General features: G+C 52.4%; 1 protein-coding gene across 9 annotated transcripts in view; it reads left to right on the top strand.

The window, feature by feature from the left end:
- The window catches only part of ATP2B2 (ATPase plasma membrane Ca2+ transporting 2), a 373,717-nt gene extending 358,091 nt beyond the window's left edge, over positions 1-15,626 (top strand). For 4 of the 9 annotated variants that reach the window (XM_032411924.1, XM_032411928.1, XM_032411925.1 and 1 more), the window contains 3 exons: positions 155-262; positions 2,182-2,364; positions 10,497-15,626. In XM_032411924.1, the coding sequence (XP_032267815.1) occupies positions 155-262; positions 2,182-2,364; positions 10,497-10,808 (603 nt within the window). In that variant the 3' untranslated portion in view covers positions 10,809-15,626. Of the gene's footprint in view, positions 1-154; positions 263-2,181; positions 2,365-3,567; positions 3,740-7,619; positions 7,675-10,496 lie in introns of all 9 variants that reach the window. The other 5 variants (XM_032411930.1, XM_032411929.1, XM_032411926.1 and 2 more) reach the window with 3 other exon arrangements.
- Positions 15,627-15,968: the final 342 nt, after the last annotated feature.

Below are 15,968 nucleotides of genomic sequence, written 5' to 3'. Positions count from 1 at the left end.
GGGGTGGGCAGTGAGCAGCCAAAGCCCCTTGGCCGTGCCCTGAGAGCCCAGACCCCTGAGTTGGCCCCTGACTCTCTCCCTCCTTCTCTTTCTCCCTGTCCCTCTCTTTCTGTCTCTCTCTATATATATCCCTGTGCTCCCCTTTGACCTCCAGATAGTGATCGTGCAGTTTGGGGGGAAGCCATTCAGCTGCTCTCCACTGCAGCTGGACCAGTGGATGTGGTGCATATTCATCGGGTTAGGAGAGCTCGTCTGGGGCCAGGTAAGTTCCGGGTGGGTTGTAGGAGATGCCTCTCGGCAGAGGAAGGGAAAGAGCACTGGACAGGGAATCCGGGAGTCCCAGGAATGGGTCCCAGCTCTCCCATGGACTCAGTGTCTGACCCTAGGCAAGGCCCTCCCCATCTCTGGGCATCTAAGCAATGGGGGTTGGCCCAGGTCCCACATACTGGTCTTTTGGGTACCACCACTGTGACTTTTGCCTTATATCTATATACCTCTGATCCTGTTATTTATTTGATATTTTCTTTCAATCAAATCAGTTTTTTTATTGAAATTTATTTCAAAAGGCAACTTTATATTATTAATATGATTAGAAAATCAGTATCATTTGTCATAAAGAGAAGCTAACAAAAAAATAATAATGTAATGAGAGCAACGTTATTAAACTCTAACTCGATGCCATGGCCTGCCAAGGCTCAGAGCCTGAAGCCAGCTTGTTGTTTAAGAGGATAATTAGTAAGTAGTATGACACCAAGCAGAGACTCCTTTAGAGAGCTCTAAGGAAACGCAGGAGGGGTGAGCTCTGCCTTGTCTCAGAGTGATGCAGGGCTGTGTCTGGCATCCTCCCGGCTTTGGGGAATCGTGGGCGGGATGCTCCATAGGGGCCCTTCCAGCTGTGACCCAGAACATTCTCCCACTGTTCCCTTCCCTACTTTTGCCCAAGTCCTAGGCATGTGTGCACACATGCAGGAGTGCATACACACACACACACACACACACACACACACACACCCCTTCACGGCACTCACTGCTTGCAGCCCGACCAGGATGCAGTGCTTGTGAGAAGTACCTGGAGCCAGATCTGGGGCAAAGGGGCTCTATTCCCAAGATGCTCCATTGTCCAGGTAGTGGGAGCCCCAACTGGCCTAAGACATTGTTCTTGCCTTCGACCTGTTCCAGGCTAGAGTGGGAAGTTGCAATAGCAGAAATTAACTAGAAGATGAAGAAGAAAATTTAGTTTCATCCAAAAGGTCCTTCTTTAAACTTTGGAGCTTCTTTGGAAAGTTGATAAACTAGATTTGACTTAGCAACCCCATTCCCTGGGCATCTTTATCCTGCTGGAGCCCACACCCTCAGGGAGCTCTTGGCATCTGGAGAGCAGACTCCTAATGCCTGAGGATGATACCAATGGGCAATGCTGAAACCCCAGGGAATCCATGAGGCTGAGTTTCCAGGCCAGCCCCCATCTGTCCCTAGAGGGGCCTCTGATCTTTGCCACCTCAGCCTCCCCATAGGGCCTGCCTTTCACACCTCGGCCCCATGGACAAGCCCTTTGGAGGACGATTAAGTATAAAAGCATATCCCCTTCTCATATTGCCTTCCCTTTCTGGGAGGGCAACCATTCCCAGAATGCCCAGGACTGGCTATCCCCATGGTACCCATCCCCTGAGCCCCTGTTGCCCACACTCAGGTACCACAAGACCCAGTGATCAGGAGGAATGAACCCAGGGACCTGAGGGCCAGCTGTGGGCCAGGCTCATGCACAGCAACTTAGACACACCATCTTGCTTAATCCTCAAACTCAGAGTTAATCCTCAAACTCTGAGAATTGCCCCCCAGTTTTACAGATGGGAAAACCAGAGCTCAGAGAAGTTAAATGACTTACCCAAGGTCACATGACCTATAAGGTTTGGGGTATTCAAGGTCACACCTGTCCAACTCCTAAAGGCCAAGATTTTCCACTGTGCCCTCCAACTCTGGATGAGTGAGTGAAATACAAAGCAAATCAATAAGAAATTATAAAAGATGGAGTTGAGGAATGGGTAGGATGAGTTAAGAAGTGAGCCGAGCCCAACTAGGTAAGTTGGGGGGCTGGGGAGGAGAGGGGCGGTGGGGTGGCAGGTTGGGAAGGAGGCCACCTGAGGGACAGCCCCCATCACCCTGACGCTGGACCCCCTGCAGGTCATCGCTACCATCCCGACCAGCAGGCTCAAGTTCCTCAAGGAGGCGGGCAGGCTCACGCAGAAGGAGGAGATCCCGGAGGAGGAGCTCAATGAGGACGTGGAGGAGATAGACCACGCCGAGAGGGAGCTGCGGCGAGGCCAGATCCTGTGGTTCCGAGGCCTGAATCGGATCCAGACCCAGGTACAGAAGGCTCCCGGGGCTGGGCCACACCTAGCTGGGGCGGGCGGGGGACGGAGATGGGCGTGCTCCATGCCACCCCACAGGCCCGCAGAGACGGGGCTCCAGCCCTGCTCTCACCACCTCGCCAGCCTTTGGTACACCCATGCTCCCCACACGCACGCTCCCGTGGCTGCTAAAGAAGCTGCGGCCTCTTCAGGAACCTTCCATCTCACCCCTCAGACCTGCGAGGGGTCAGATTGGGGTCACACCCACCATGGGTTTCCAGGGGGGATGCCCCTAAGCAGGGAGGGGGCCTGAGTGCTGAGGTGAGTGTGGGGCTCTGGTCAGGGTCAGGCTCCGGTCACCACCAGGAGGGGCAGTGCAGGGCTCGGGAGCCAGTAGGTGTAAAGCCAGGGCCAACCCCAGATTCTCCTGGGCCGGGGCATCTCTGCACACGTGTAGCATGTTCCCCACCGGGGCCTTCGGACACTGGCCTCCAGCCTCCACCAGAGCGTCGAGGCCACTCTGGGAAGCAAAGTTTGGCTTTCCCCACGCATACGCAGACATGTACGTGCACAGTAAGGCACACACGCCAGGCACACGTGTGGGATGGATTTCCTCCCCAGGACAGACACCTGTGCCCCCACACGCGGGCCACACGCTCTCGCACAGCCCTCTGCCCAGGCTGGAGTTCTAGATCACACTGTTTGTTCACAGCCCTGTGGGATGAGGGACGCAGGGGACTAGGAAACTAAGGGAGGGTGGGCCTCTTGCCCAGACCACGCCTAGCACCCCACTGTAACCTGGGCTGCTTCACGCCCCACCGAGCCCTCCCCAACATCCTCTCATTGGCATTCACAGCCCCCCCCCGGTTTTAGGGGTGACCGAGGTTCAGGAGACAGACCTCTCAGAGAGCTGGGGGCGGGGGGGGAGCAGGTGTCGGGCCCAGGGCCTCCCGACACCACCGGGGTTCTCCTCTGCGACGAGAACCCCAGCGCGCAGCCCTTGGCCAGCCTTGCCCGGGGCTCTGGGGCCCCCAGAGGGGCCTGGCGCCCAGCAGACGTCTTTCAGAGGCTTTGAGTGTGTCTGGTAGTCTTTGTTTGATCTAAGTCACCTTGTCCTTGTCCCCATGGCTGCGGCTGTGCTCGTGGCGTTGCGCCTGTCAGTCGTGTAGCTGTGTGTCCGTTCTTCTCGCAACTTGTCTCGTTCTCTCCTCCATTGCAGATTGAAGTAGTCAATACTTTCAAGAGCGGGGCCTCCTTTCAGGGAGCCCTGCGGAGACAGTCCTCCGTCACCAGCCAGAGCCAGGACGTAGCCAATCTCTCTAGCCCTAGTCGCGTGTCGTTGTCCAATGCTCTTTCCTCTCCGACCAGCCTTCCTCCTGCTGCAGCTGGGCGTGAGTGTGAATCCTTACTGCCTCGGGCGCCACCGACGCCAGCGCTGGGCGGGCAGGGGCCGGGGCCCCAAGGACACGGGGGGCAGCCGGTCACGGCGAGGCCCAGGGGGCTGAGGGGCCGCAGCCATTGAGGAGGGTCCCCACTGGTCAGGAGAGCATAGCCAGTCATGGGGTGGCCGGCCCTTGGTGGGCCAGGGTTGGTGGGGTCAGGGTCAGGGGCTTAAACACTCAGCCAGGGGGTCGTGAAGGTCAAGAGTGGCCAAAAAGGTCTGGGTCAGTCCAGGATCACCATCTGGTGGGGAGTTTCCAGTGATCAAATGCTCCAGCCCACTAGAGGGTCACAGCGGCCGAGGCCGAACAGTCAGCCAGGACGGCAAGGAGTATCCGAGTATCCCAATTGGTTTAGGGCCATACTCAGTCAGGAAAAGCCTGGCCCACAAGGTCAAGGTCAGAGTTGGCCAGGAGGTCAGAGTCTTATAGTTAGTAAGGCGAGCGTTACCACGGGTCAAGGCCATCAGAGGTCACAGTCGGTCACAGTGGGGTCCAGCCAAGAGAGGGGTCACTACTGGTCAGAGGTCCCAGTCGGGGGGGGTCCCAGGCCTTGGAGGAGGAGATCACAGCCCGGAGGCCCCCACCACGGTAGTTCAGAACCCTCTGCTTCTTCCCCTGTACATCTGATGGCATTAGCCGCCTTACACACACTATGCCCTGCACGCTGAAGGTCTGACCCCTTCCTAGAAAGGACAGGGCTCCTTCCCCATTCAGCTTGACCTCAGGCAGAAAACGGTGAACCAAGTCTCACATCTTGGCTGGATGCCAGCAGGCCATGAGGGATCTGGTCCAACCCATAGTGTCCTGCCCTTACTCATCTGAGGGATAGCCCGGGACTCTGGCCTCCAACTTCTCCCTCCTGCCAAGCTCACCTCCTCATGGCACCACTTCTAACCTGCTCTCTCATCTCTGGCTTCTAGATCTTTCTGAACCCCTCCATGGCTTCAGGCCCCAGAGGGAATAAGAAGTCTCTATTTACTACCTGCCTCCCTTACCTTGTGTCCAGTCAGCCCCTCCCAAACTGCGGGGGAGCCCCTAGTTCTGGTCTTCTCAGATTGCCACAGTGCATCTGTTCCAGCCCTTGGGCTTTTGATGAGGAACAGGCCCTGGGGCTTCATCTCGCCATACTTTTTACAGTGCCTGTACCCCCATCCAAACACGGTACACCCACCACACACATCCCCTCCCACTGAGCTGGAGAGGACCTGCATGCCGGCTGGGAACTGGGCCATCTGAGCCCTCGGGTGGGAGACACGAGCCACAGGGAGCCTGTTGCTGGCCCATGCTCATATCCCATGACTGTTCGGTGGCTGCAGCCCCGCCAGGTAGGGAGGATGCAGAAAAGGGAAGAAAAGCCCTTCTGGGTTCATTCATTAGCACAAAAACCCAGCGATGGGGAGGCCAAGCAAGCCAAGGTGAAATGGAGATCTATTTGAGCAGACCAGGTCCAAGTCACGTTGCCGTGACTATCGCTAGGAAGTCACTGCCAGGCTTTCTCAGGGCAAGAAACACTTTGGTCCCATCCTGCCCACCCCCCCCCCCCCCCCGCCCCTTACAGCAGAGAGCCTCAGCCAGCTGACCTCCTCCTTCATTCACTTAGCTCTGGCCTTGCTCAGCACCACCAGCTGTCTTGAAGTGCAATGACCAAGTGTTCCAGTCTGGGGGTGCCTGCCTGGCTCAGTCGGTAGAGCATACAACTCTTGATCCTGGTTCGCACATAGAGATCACTTTAAAAAAGGAGGAGGGGGGTTCCAGTCTGGAGAGCCACTGGGGAAAGAATCCATTTCTTTGGGCTCCTGCCATCCCTCCTGGTGACTCCCACATCCCTCTGGCTGGGTCTGACCTCTTTGAGGCACGGTGCTTCACACTGGCCACAGCCAGAGCCTGCCTGGCATTTCTGGGCACCCGTGCAGCCTTTAGAAGTCTTCCTGTGGCTTAGCCCCACGCCTTAGCTCCCACAGCCTAGAGAAAGAGCTCGGTCATCTCAAACCTGGGCAATATCATTCTCACCTTTTCTTATTCAATAAGGCCAGTTGAGTGACACCCAGTTTTCAACACTTCTCCTTCAGAGAGACAGTCATTTCTGCCCACCCTCTATTTTCTCCAAGGACCTAAAGAGGCTGGTCAGGCATGATTCCCTCATCCAACTGCCATCTTGCCTCCTTGAGCATGTTGTATTCCTACCCTCTACCAGAGAATCCAGACTGTAATTTGGGGTGTCTTGTGGGAGCCTGACCATCCCCCTAGCCAAGAGTTCTGGTTCCAAAAGGGATCCTAACCTCTGTGGCTTCAACACACACATTTTGATCAATACAGTCACAGTGTGAACTCTAAATAAATACCCCCAGTTCCTCCTTCACCTGAATAGTTGCTATAACAACAATACCTCCTCTAGTCTCCAAGGACTCTGAGGGCCCTCTAGTTACCAGGCAGGGTCCCTTCAGGAGTCAAAGGCTTTTTTCCCTCAGGGAGGTGTGAAACCAGTAGCCAGGAGTAAGAGAAGGGGTCCCGGCTTGGGTGGGATGGAGAGGTAGGCTGCCTCCCACCTCCTCTGAGCAGGGACTTCTTCCTGGGGATTCTCCAGCAGAGGAGGGTGGCCCTGTGCATGCTGAGTCCAGAATACCTGGAATCTTATACCCTAGAAGGAGTCAAACCACTGTCCCCTGGGTTACCATGAGTTGACCACCAAGGTCTGTGGTGGGGCAGTGTCTGCTTGGGGCGGACTTCTGACTCATGACCCTGGGGTGAGGAGCCCCCCATCCCATCCCTCCCCCGGCACCACTGTGAGGTGGAGGGCCCCAGGCAGACAGATGCATGCAGTGACGTGACAGGTCACACTCGCACCCAGAATGTTTGGGAGGGAACTCTGGTCCACTGTCTTGCTTTCCTCTTCTGACTGACACAAAACTGAGTTTTTTTCCCCCAGAAACTTAAAGGCACACCCCTAAGGCCTTATACTTGAGCCTCACTCAACGTTTTCCAAAGTAGTCCCCACATCCTTCATTTCGCATATGCCTCACCAAGGAAATAGGAGAGAGGACCTGCCAATACGTCCGTTTCCCTGAGAAAGACACTGAGGCTCAGAGGACTGGGCTGACTTGGCCACGATCACACAAGTGAGTGGCAAGAGGTCTGACTCCGAAGTGCCTCATTTTCCCACCATCCCACAACCACTTTCCGGACAAGCCCATAGCCCTGGAGACTGCAGAGGTTTATTTCCATTCCAGAACCAGTGCCCATGCCCACAGCCTCACAAAGTGGAAAGGGGTCCACCCTCTGGGCTCTAGAAGGCCAAGAAAGCGGTTTCTCTGCTGGACTTTCTACCAGCCTGGCCGGGACTGGGGCGAAGGGCACCTTCCCACTGGTGACCAAAGACAAAATGAGCATTCGGCTCTGTGACCCGAGGCCAAGCCCCCTGCCGCTCCTGCTTATGCCCCTCAAACTCCTAACGCATCTCAAGCCACTTTTGAATTTAGCGAGTGTGTAGCAGGCTCCGTGTTGGTCAGTGGAGGTCCTCCTCCTTCGAACCAACCAGGCCAAGCACGTCAGACCCCTAACCCAGAACCAGCCACTTCCTGGCCACTACCAGACGGGGGCCATCTCCTCCTGCCACTTCCCCTTCACCTTCCTGATTCCAAGGACCATTAGGGCAAGGAGGGCGCGTCTCTTAAGGGAGAAATGAAGAAGGAAAGAAAAGAAAGCTAGGCCTCTCATTAGCGTTTTGGTAACGAACTCAGTGCAATCTTGGGTTGGCGAGAAAATGGCTTGCTTCTGGGGTGGGGCCTAGACCTCTCCACTGTCTGAATATTCCATGTGTTTGTTTCCCTAGAGGGCTAGAGAACCCTGGAGACAGAGTTCAGCAAGAGAGAGTGAAATTAAAAGAGGTTGTGAGTCTTTAACCTTGAGCCTGAAATGAATGTGAATCAATCCCAGACTCTTGGCTTCCCTGAAGCCGGGTAAACATTCGAGTATGTCGAACCCGTCCCAGCCCAGGGCCGACGCAATCCCTCAGAGCCGTCTGACAGGGGCGTGGGTCTCCTGTTTCCTTTGTGCTGATGAAACCACAATGTCTGAAATCCCACAGGCTGGGTCCTTTCCCCTCTCCCCTCCCCCCATACCAAGTACAGTTCCAGCCCCAAAATCTCACTTTAGGGTAGGCAGGGATGGGAGGCGGAAGAGCTTTTTTTCTTCCCGTATTTTTTCATTTCAGCCGCGGAGAGAACCGAAGTGGACACTTGAGATGACCGTGGCGGGGTGTCCCGAAAAGTCTTGTCCCCACAGTCTTGTCCAGAGCAGTTCATTCTTTCTGTTGTCTCCATGCCAGGGGGAGGGCAAGGGGCCTGCATCTCATTGTGTGTCGTGCCCTCTGCATTTTCAGTCACATGACAGGGTCCCACCACCATCCCTCCTCCTCCACCACCTTATTGCAATTCAGCCTCAGCACATGCGGGTCACTAGGCTGGACAGTTACAATGACAATTATTCCCATTTTACAGATAAGAAAACTGAGGCCCACGACACCTTTTTTTTTGGTTTCACTTAATCAAGGGTGTAATGGTCTGCTCATCAGGAGATCAGAATATTTAATAATCCCTACAGAGCCATGAACAGGGAATCCAGGGAGAAAGAGGCCTCAGAGCAGTCACATGGTTGTCACGGCGTCAGCAGGCTCTCTCTTGGCCCCTGATGCCTCTTATTTAAAGCATGATTCCAAGAAGCAGGGCCCCCTGGAGTCCCCAGAACACAGCACATAAAAGGGAAACGGGACAGAGATGCTTTTGAGCAAACAAGGAAAAGTCAGAACGAGTAATGATGGCTGACAACCAAAGAGAGACACTTAAAAAAAAAAAAAGATCAAAACTCTCGAGTCTTACAAAAGACCAAAAGGATTACTGACCAACTTAACGTTACATTCTTCTCTGTGTACACTAAACCAAAAGGCAGAGGAGCATCTCATGTGCTTTAGAAACACTTCCCTCGGAAAAATAATAAAATAAACCCTGCGCTAGGACACTTAAAACCATCAGCCACAGTCATCTAGAAAATTCACTTCCATGGACAGGGCTTTCCCCACCTGTGCCCCACCAACAAGATACCCCTGGGTTTGGCTGAGAGTTCCACAGATCCTGGGACCACAAGGGCCTCCCCACAAGAACCCCGCTGGTCCTCTGCCCCCCCCACCCCCACAGGCCTGTGGTGTGGAGGGACCCACTGCTCTGCAGGGAGGGCCACTGAGGGCACCCTCAGTGCCACGGCCAGTTTGGCTGGGGCTCTGCTCCTTGGACGCACCGAGGCTGCTTCGTACTTCCCCGCTACTGCCTCCGCTCTGAGTTGGGGCTAGGAAGAGAGGAGGAAATACCTTTGTCCCAAGTCCCATCTGCCCCTTGAGATGACAGGCATGGCTTCCCCCTCCCAGGAGTCTGGAGAAAGGGACCCCTCTCTCCAGCACGGGGGTCCTGTTCCTCTGTACCCCGTGAGGCAGGACAGAGGACAACCAGTGAGGCAGCGTGTCTTGCCCGCGGTCAAGGCACCAAAAGTGGCAGAGCCTTTTTCAGACATGGGTCTCCCTGACTCCGAGTCCAGTGCTCCTTCCACTAGCCTGGAAGACTCGATGTCCAGCTTCCTTTCACACTCTTCGGAAAACCACGCATTTCAACTAAGACACAGAAAATGAAAGAATGTGCTTTTTTGTGGCTCGGGTCCACACCCCCTTAGAATCCCACCCAGGGCTGGGTTTGGCCATCTGATTCTGGCCTCCTTTTTGGGAGTTTTGTGTTTTCAAAGCACAAACAAAGAAATAAAATGCCCCAGGAAATAAGGGACCCCAAAGTCAACTCCAATGACTGGCCAGGGCTTTGAGTCTATACTCGAGTGTTTACCTCCCAAATGCATGAAGGAAAGAAACGTTGGGTACAAAGACCTCCGTTCACATTGTCCAGGCTTCCAAGTGTAGCCGTGTGTCTGTCTGTGTGTGCCGTGTGGTTCCTGACCCCTCACCGTGGCATGCTCCCCGCCCCTGAATGTCGTCAGTCTGCCGGCTCCTCCGTGCTTTCTGGCCGCCTCAGCTCTGCACCCCGGAAAGCCCTGAGTTGGCTTTGGTTTGCCTTGCTGCCTTCAGTTTGATGTTCCTGTTCTCTGGCCCTCGTGTGTCTTCTCTCATCCCGGCTCATCCAACTGTCTCTCCTTTCCGTTCCTTTTCTGTTTGTGACACGTTATCTGTTCCATGTTGTATGGTTTCTTAACTGCGTGTGGTTTTCTTAAGATTAATGTTCTAAAACTAGCTTCTCCTCCTTCCTCCTTTATTCCCACCTGGTCCCGCTCCCCTTCTGCATGGTTGAACTTGTGCTTTGAAGTTAACAAGGCTCAGTCTCTCACTAGGTCTGGGTGCCCGCCGGAGTGGACTATGCTTCCTCTAACCACTGTTTCCCACCATCTCTGTGATGGGGCTTGATTCCTCCTGTCCTAATACTGTAGTTCTGACCAAAACCAAAGCAGTTTTTAAAACCTCATGGATGCATATAACCTGAGCCCCCTCTTCCATTCTTCCCCTCCTGCCCATACTCGTAACACCCAGCGACTGTGGATTCCAGCCGCCCGCTGTGCCCTAACCCCCCCCCCCCCCCCCCCCCCCGAGCGCCCCCCCAGCTTGGCTGCCGCCCCCCCCCCCACCAGGGCAGTGCTTCTCACCCCTGTGCTTCCCTTACAGATTCGCGTCGTGAAGGCGTTCCGTAGCTCTCTCTATGAAGGTCTAGAAAAGCCTGAGTCTCGAACCTCCATCCATAATTTCATGGCTCACCCCGAATTCCGGATCGAAGATTCACAGCCCCACATCCCCCTCATTGACGACACCGACCTGGAAGAAGATGCCGCACTCAAGCAGAACTCGAGCCCTCCATCATCGCTCAACAAGAACAACAGCGCCATCGACAGCGGGATCAACCTAACGACCGACACAAGCAAATCAGCTACCTCTTCAAGTCCAGGGAGCCCCATCCACAGCCTGGAGACGTCGCTTTAGCTGAGGACCCCCACCGCCACCCACCCACCCCCGGGCCCCACCCATCCAGGCACCCAGCTCACCCAAGCAGCAAGGAGCAACAACAGGAAACCAAATACTGGCGAGAAAACCAACATTTCCACCCAACAGACCCTTTTTCTGGCTGCGATGCTGTTTGAACTCTTTTACACTTTGAGGCAAGGGGCAGGATCTCCTGGGGGGGCTTACGGGAGTGAGCGATTTTCCCAGAACAAGCCCTTCCTGGCTCCCGCCCAAACACGGACCAGCCATGCACCCGCCAGGCCACCACGTCCCCTGCATGAATGTACTGTACACTTCCAGTCCTCCCCTTGTTTGGTTTTGGGGGGGTCGGGGAGGGTTTTTTGTTTGTTTTCTTAGGCGGGAACTGCAAACAGACTCTTTTCTGAGACTATTTATCCAATCCACTGGTCTGTGAGTTTTTGAAATGCTTGCGCAGCATGGTCTCAGTTGTATAGGTTAATTTAACAACTTTTTGAAACTGCAGAGCTTAACTCACCTAGTAAATTTGCACCAACGGAACCGAAGAACTTCACAGACACTCACGAGGTTATATCCATTTCTTTGTATCTATATCAACGTATACTTTTCCAAGACTGTATACGTCCATATAGATAGGTATATATATATATATATATATACACACACACACACACACGGATATATAAAGTTTTTTTTGCCGGCATGTTGCCTTGTTTCCGCTTAAATTGCTCTATTTTAACTTATTTATGTCCTAAAACAAGAATGTAATTTGTTTACAAACCTGTAGATAACGTCTTTGGCTATTTGTATGGTTTAAGAACACTGGCGGCCGAGATGTTATATAAACAGCTCAGCCCAACAGACACTTCCCTGGATTGCATCCTTGATGTTTTACAATAGCCATGCTCTGATTTTTGCCTGCTGTTTCCATTCAATTATGTCACTACCGCGGGAGGCTCAGGCAGAAGCCAAATGCTACCGAGGAGGAGTATCCATCCGGAGGGCTTAACACCGTGCTCCGTAGACACAGGGAGAGGAAGAGAGAAGGCTTCCTAGGTTCGCAGCACTAACGGCGGGCCTGGCCCGGGGATGACGGGGTCCGCCCAGCTTTGGTCGAAGACTTTTCTCTCGATGAAACTCACTTGAGTTTACTAAGAGCATTTCAAAAAGAGGTTCTCTTTGGCACTGTCTGGACAGAGGTTGAGGTAGTGTTGCAATATTATAAATGCTACTGTGTTGATTTTTTTTTTTTTTTTTAGTAATTTAGAGGTTTATTTACTTATAAATTGCAGCATATGAGCTGTTGGCATACTGGATGAGGATCATTATGGCTTGCTGCTTTTATTTTTATTTTTGAAGAAGAATAGCCTTTTTCTCTGCACTATTTAGATCCGAACGAACCTTATGATGTGTATATTGAGATGTATTCAGTGTGGTTTTTAAACCAAATTGTCTTCCTGTAGTCGCAATATATACTGTAGCCTTTTGACAGCAAGTCTTGCTTTCCCAGACAGAAAGCCATTCTGAAACCCTACAGTATCACAGGTGAGAAAAGGTGGTTATTTTTCCCCCAAGACAATAACAGCACTAGTAATCCCACTTAATGAGAGCTTATTTAATTATACGTCAGCCTCTTAACTGCTAAGCACTTTGTGGGTATCAGCTTTTTTCATAAAAGAACTTTTGTATTTAATACAAAGTTTGCTTTGAGACTTTTCAGCATACGATCTTTTTCCATAAACTTGTACAGTGCAAAAGACATTTTGAATACCATGATCGATGACGTCCCATGCTTTGAGGAAAACCAAACACTTTCCACCTCGCTTGCAAAGTTCATTCCTCATACTGACCCCTTCCCACGGTTGCTCTGTGTCAGCTCAGCCCTTCCCTTCTCCAGGCCCAGAGAATTCTTCCACAAACAAGATGAGAGCCACTCGGGAAAAGAGCCATAGTCAGCTGGGAGGGCCTACGGCTGGGTGGCTGTGAAGGAACCTGAGGCTTTGGGATCCCAAGTCAGCCCATCCCACCTGGCAAAACCTTCCTAGAAGGAGGACCTTCTGTGTGCAAGAGCATCACCTGAATGTCGTGAAGGAATCTCTCTGAATGTACCCAGCAGAGGAAACTGCACCCCCAAAGGGGTGACCAGCCCTCAGATGTGCTTATTGGATTCCAATACAAACACCGCCAAAAGCCAGCCCGTTGTTCTCCTGCCGAGAAAGTAAAGACCTGCACATGTGAAAAAACCTGGAGCAGCTTTGGAACGTGGTATTTTTTGTAGTTTCCTTTCTCAAGGTTTTCCATCTCCCCACCTTCTTGGTTCCAATCCTGTGTCCATGACCTCATTCCCCGACAGCAGGAAAGCTGAGCTTGCCCACCACGCTCCCTGTTCATTCGGAGCCGGGACACAGGGAAGACAGGAGGGCCTTCTCTGAGCGGAGCCTAGTTTGGAGAACAGGGAGCAGTGGAAGTGACCGAGGACACCCGACCTCAGTGTTGGTCTTTTCTTGTCAGGAATGATGGATGCTTACACACACACACACACACACACACAGAGGAAATGATTGGTTTGTCAAAACTCACTGTAGTACATAAAGCTTGCACTCTGCGTCCTATATCTAGCAGCATGGGGTACGTTTGGCAGTTCACCCCATTAGGGGGTCAATAATTTATGACCATTCATCTGTTTTTATGAATTTTTTTATCTAGACAATAATTGTAAATAAAGAACTCACCGTCTCTGTTCATTTAATACTATGCAATGGTTATGCTTTCAATTGCTGACTCTTCTTACTCCCGCAGCGTGGTTCTGAAATGTCTGTGGTTTAAAAAAAAAAGGCAAAAAACCAACATCAAACAGAACACAGTAAATATATACTCTGTAATGTATATATATGTTTTTCCAGTTTGGGACTGCACCATCCACTTAGCTTCTTCTCTGTCCTCTGGACAAGGGCTCCAGGAGAAGATAGCAGATTCATTCTGAGGTCTAAGCTCAGCGACTTGTCTCCCCTCAACAGATGAGAGAAGAGCAGGGGGCCCATTCAGTGACCCCTGGGGCTGGAGAATCGCCCACCTTTGGAGGTGGGCAGGGAGGAATATTTCCTCCCTGCGACTCAGGCAGCGCTTTCCCTAACTCTGAAGCAGCCTCCATTGCTCCCGCCGACCCCTCACCATGGCCCCTCGCCCCCCTGTCCCAACCAGAACACAGAGTAGACAAGAGGGAGGGTGCCCTGCTTTTGAGACCAGACCAATGAAAATGGCGGTACTGGGCCAAGGACTCTGGACCCGTCTCATCCTGGGTAGCGTACTTATTCAATAGCTGCTCTTTTCCCAACCATGCTGAAATGCCACCTGTACCACATACTGATAGCTTATATAGATTCGGGTCTATTTCTGGAATTTCTCTTCTGTTCCCGTATCTGGGTGTCTCATCTGGCACCAGCCATACAGTTCTAATTACTGTTGCTTTATATAATGTTTTATCATGTGGAGGAGGGATAAGTACACTTCCCTCTTTTTCTTTTTTTAACAAAATGTCCTGGTTATTGTCTCACAGCTAATCTTTTAAGTAAACTTTAAAATGTTGCCAAGTCTTCCACCCCTGCCCTTCCCCCACCCAAGGGCCCTGTCATTCTATGTGCAAAGGGCTTCCTTTCTGCCATTGTAAGTACCGTTCACTCAGGGTCACTAGATAGAGTGAAATAAAGATAGGAGAAACTAGATAGGAGAAACAAAAAGAGCATCCTAAATTTGGGGGGAAGCCAGAAGTTCCTCCCACCATTTCACCTGTACCCTAAGCAAGGGTGTCACCAGGAGAGGCCACCAAGCTCCCCACCCCAATCTCAGTTTGGGACCCAAAGTCACCCACCTTGGTTATGCTGGGGTGGACCCTCCATCTGCCCCAGTCCAGAAGAGGAAGAGGGCTCTCTCCCACACCTGGAGCTACCAGATTTGCGTGGCCCAGTTGTTTTTATTTCTAATTCTCCTCATGAAGAAACCTTTATTCCTATCTCCCTTTCCGGAACTGCCTTTTTTTTTTTTTTTTTTTTTTGGCAGGGGTGGGAGGGGTCACTTCTTGTTCTTTATTCAAAGTTTTTTCAGCGGTTGTGTGATAGGTCCTTTGGGATGCAGCAATTTCTTTCCTGGACCTTCACACCACCCTGACCCCCCCAATCCATTCATGCTCTACTTATGGGAGGCTTTCAGCTGGGTGTACTGTGACATGCCTCCCACCCTAAACTCTCTCCATAGTGTCTGAGATCCCATTAGAAGATGGGAGGGGTGCGTTTCTTGAAGGCTTCGGGTCTTCCAGAGCCAAGGCCTATCAAACAACAGCAGAAAATCCCCAGGTCTTTTCCAAGTTCTAAAGCAAGCTCTCCTGATGTGATGTAGAGATCCTACTCAACCAAGTAGAGGGAAGGGGATCCCAGGCCCTGGGCATCAGCAATCACCCCCTCCGCCAAAAACAAGACCTTTGAGGCTGCTCTGGGACCTTCTCAGCCCCCTAAGTCTGTTTTGTAATGCCTGTGGTGCTCTCCCTCCGGACCTTTCCTCTTGGGGGTCGCCACACTTTGCTAACTCTTGTGTGCACATATTTTATAACAGAGTAGCGAGGAAATGGTGCCGCTCCAGCTTCCACAAGCTGCCCGGGCTCTGGGGGGGGCTCTGGGACAATCGGGGCTGGGAAGTGACTGTGCTCTTATTGTACACTCTTTATTTCTCTGTATCTCTGGCTTGTGCTCTTTGTAATTAATGGGATTTGTCTGCCTTTTCAACACTATCCTGAGCAATAACAATAAATGCACACGTGGAAACGCAGACACGGTACACATCACAAGGCCTTTTTCCGCAGGACACCTGGGTCCCCGCCCTCCGTGGATTTGAACTCGGGAAAACGGAGTCCCTGGGAGGGAAAGGCACTTTGTCCAAGGGTGCACAGCTCGGTGGGTGGTCTCTCTCCTTCCACCACATCACATCTTTCAAATTTCCACCACTTAAGGGAGCAAGTTTTACCTGCCATAAGTCATTAACCTTCCATGAGGAACAGTGGGCAGTCCCGAAGAGCAAGACTTTGGGAGAAGAGGCCTCAGGAGGAAGAGGAAGAGATTTGGAGACAGTGGGTCGGGGAGGTAGGGGCACATATTGGGGAAAGCTAAGAAT

Source organism: Phoca vitulina, unplaced genomic scaffold (assembly GCF_004348235.1).
Source record: "Phoca vitulina isolate PV1807 unplaced genomic scaffold, GSC_HSeal_1.0 scaffold13, whole genome shotgun sequence".
In the NCBI taxonomy this organism is placed as follows: Eukaryota; Metazoa; Chordata; class Mammalia; order Carnivora; family Phocidae; genus Phoca; species Phoca vitulina.
This window is presented reverse-complemented; position numbering and strand designations above follow the sequence as displayed.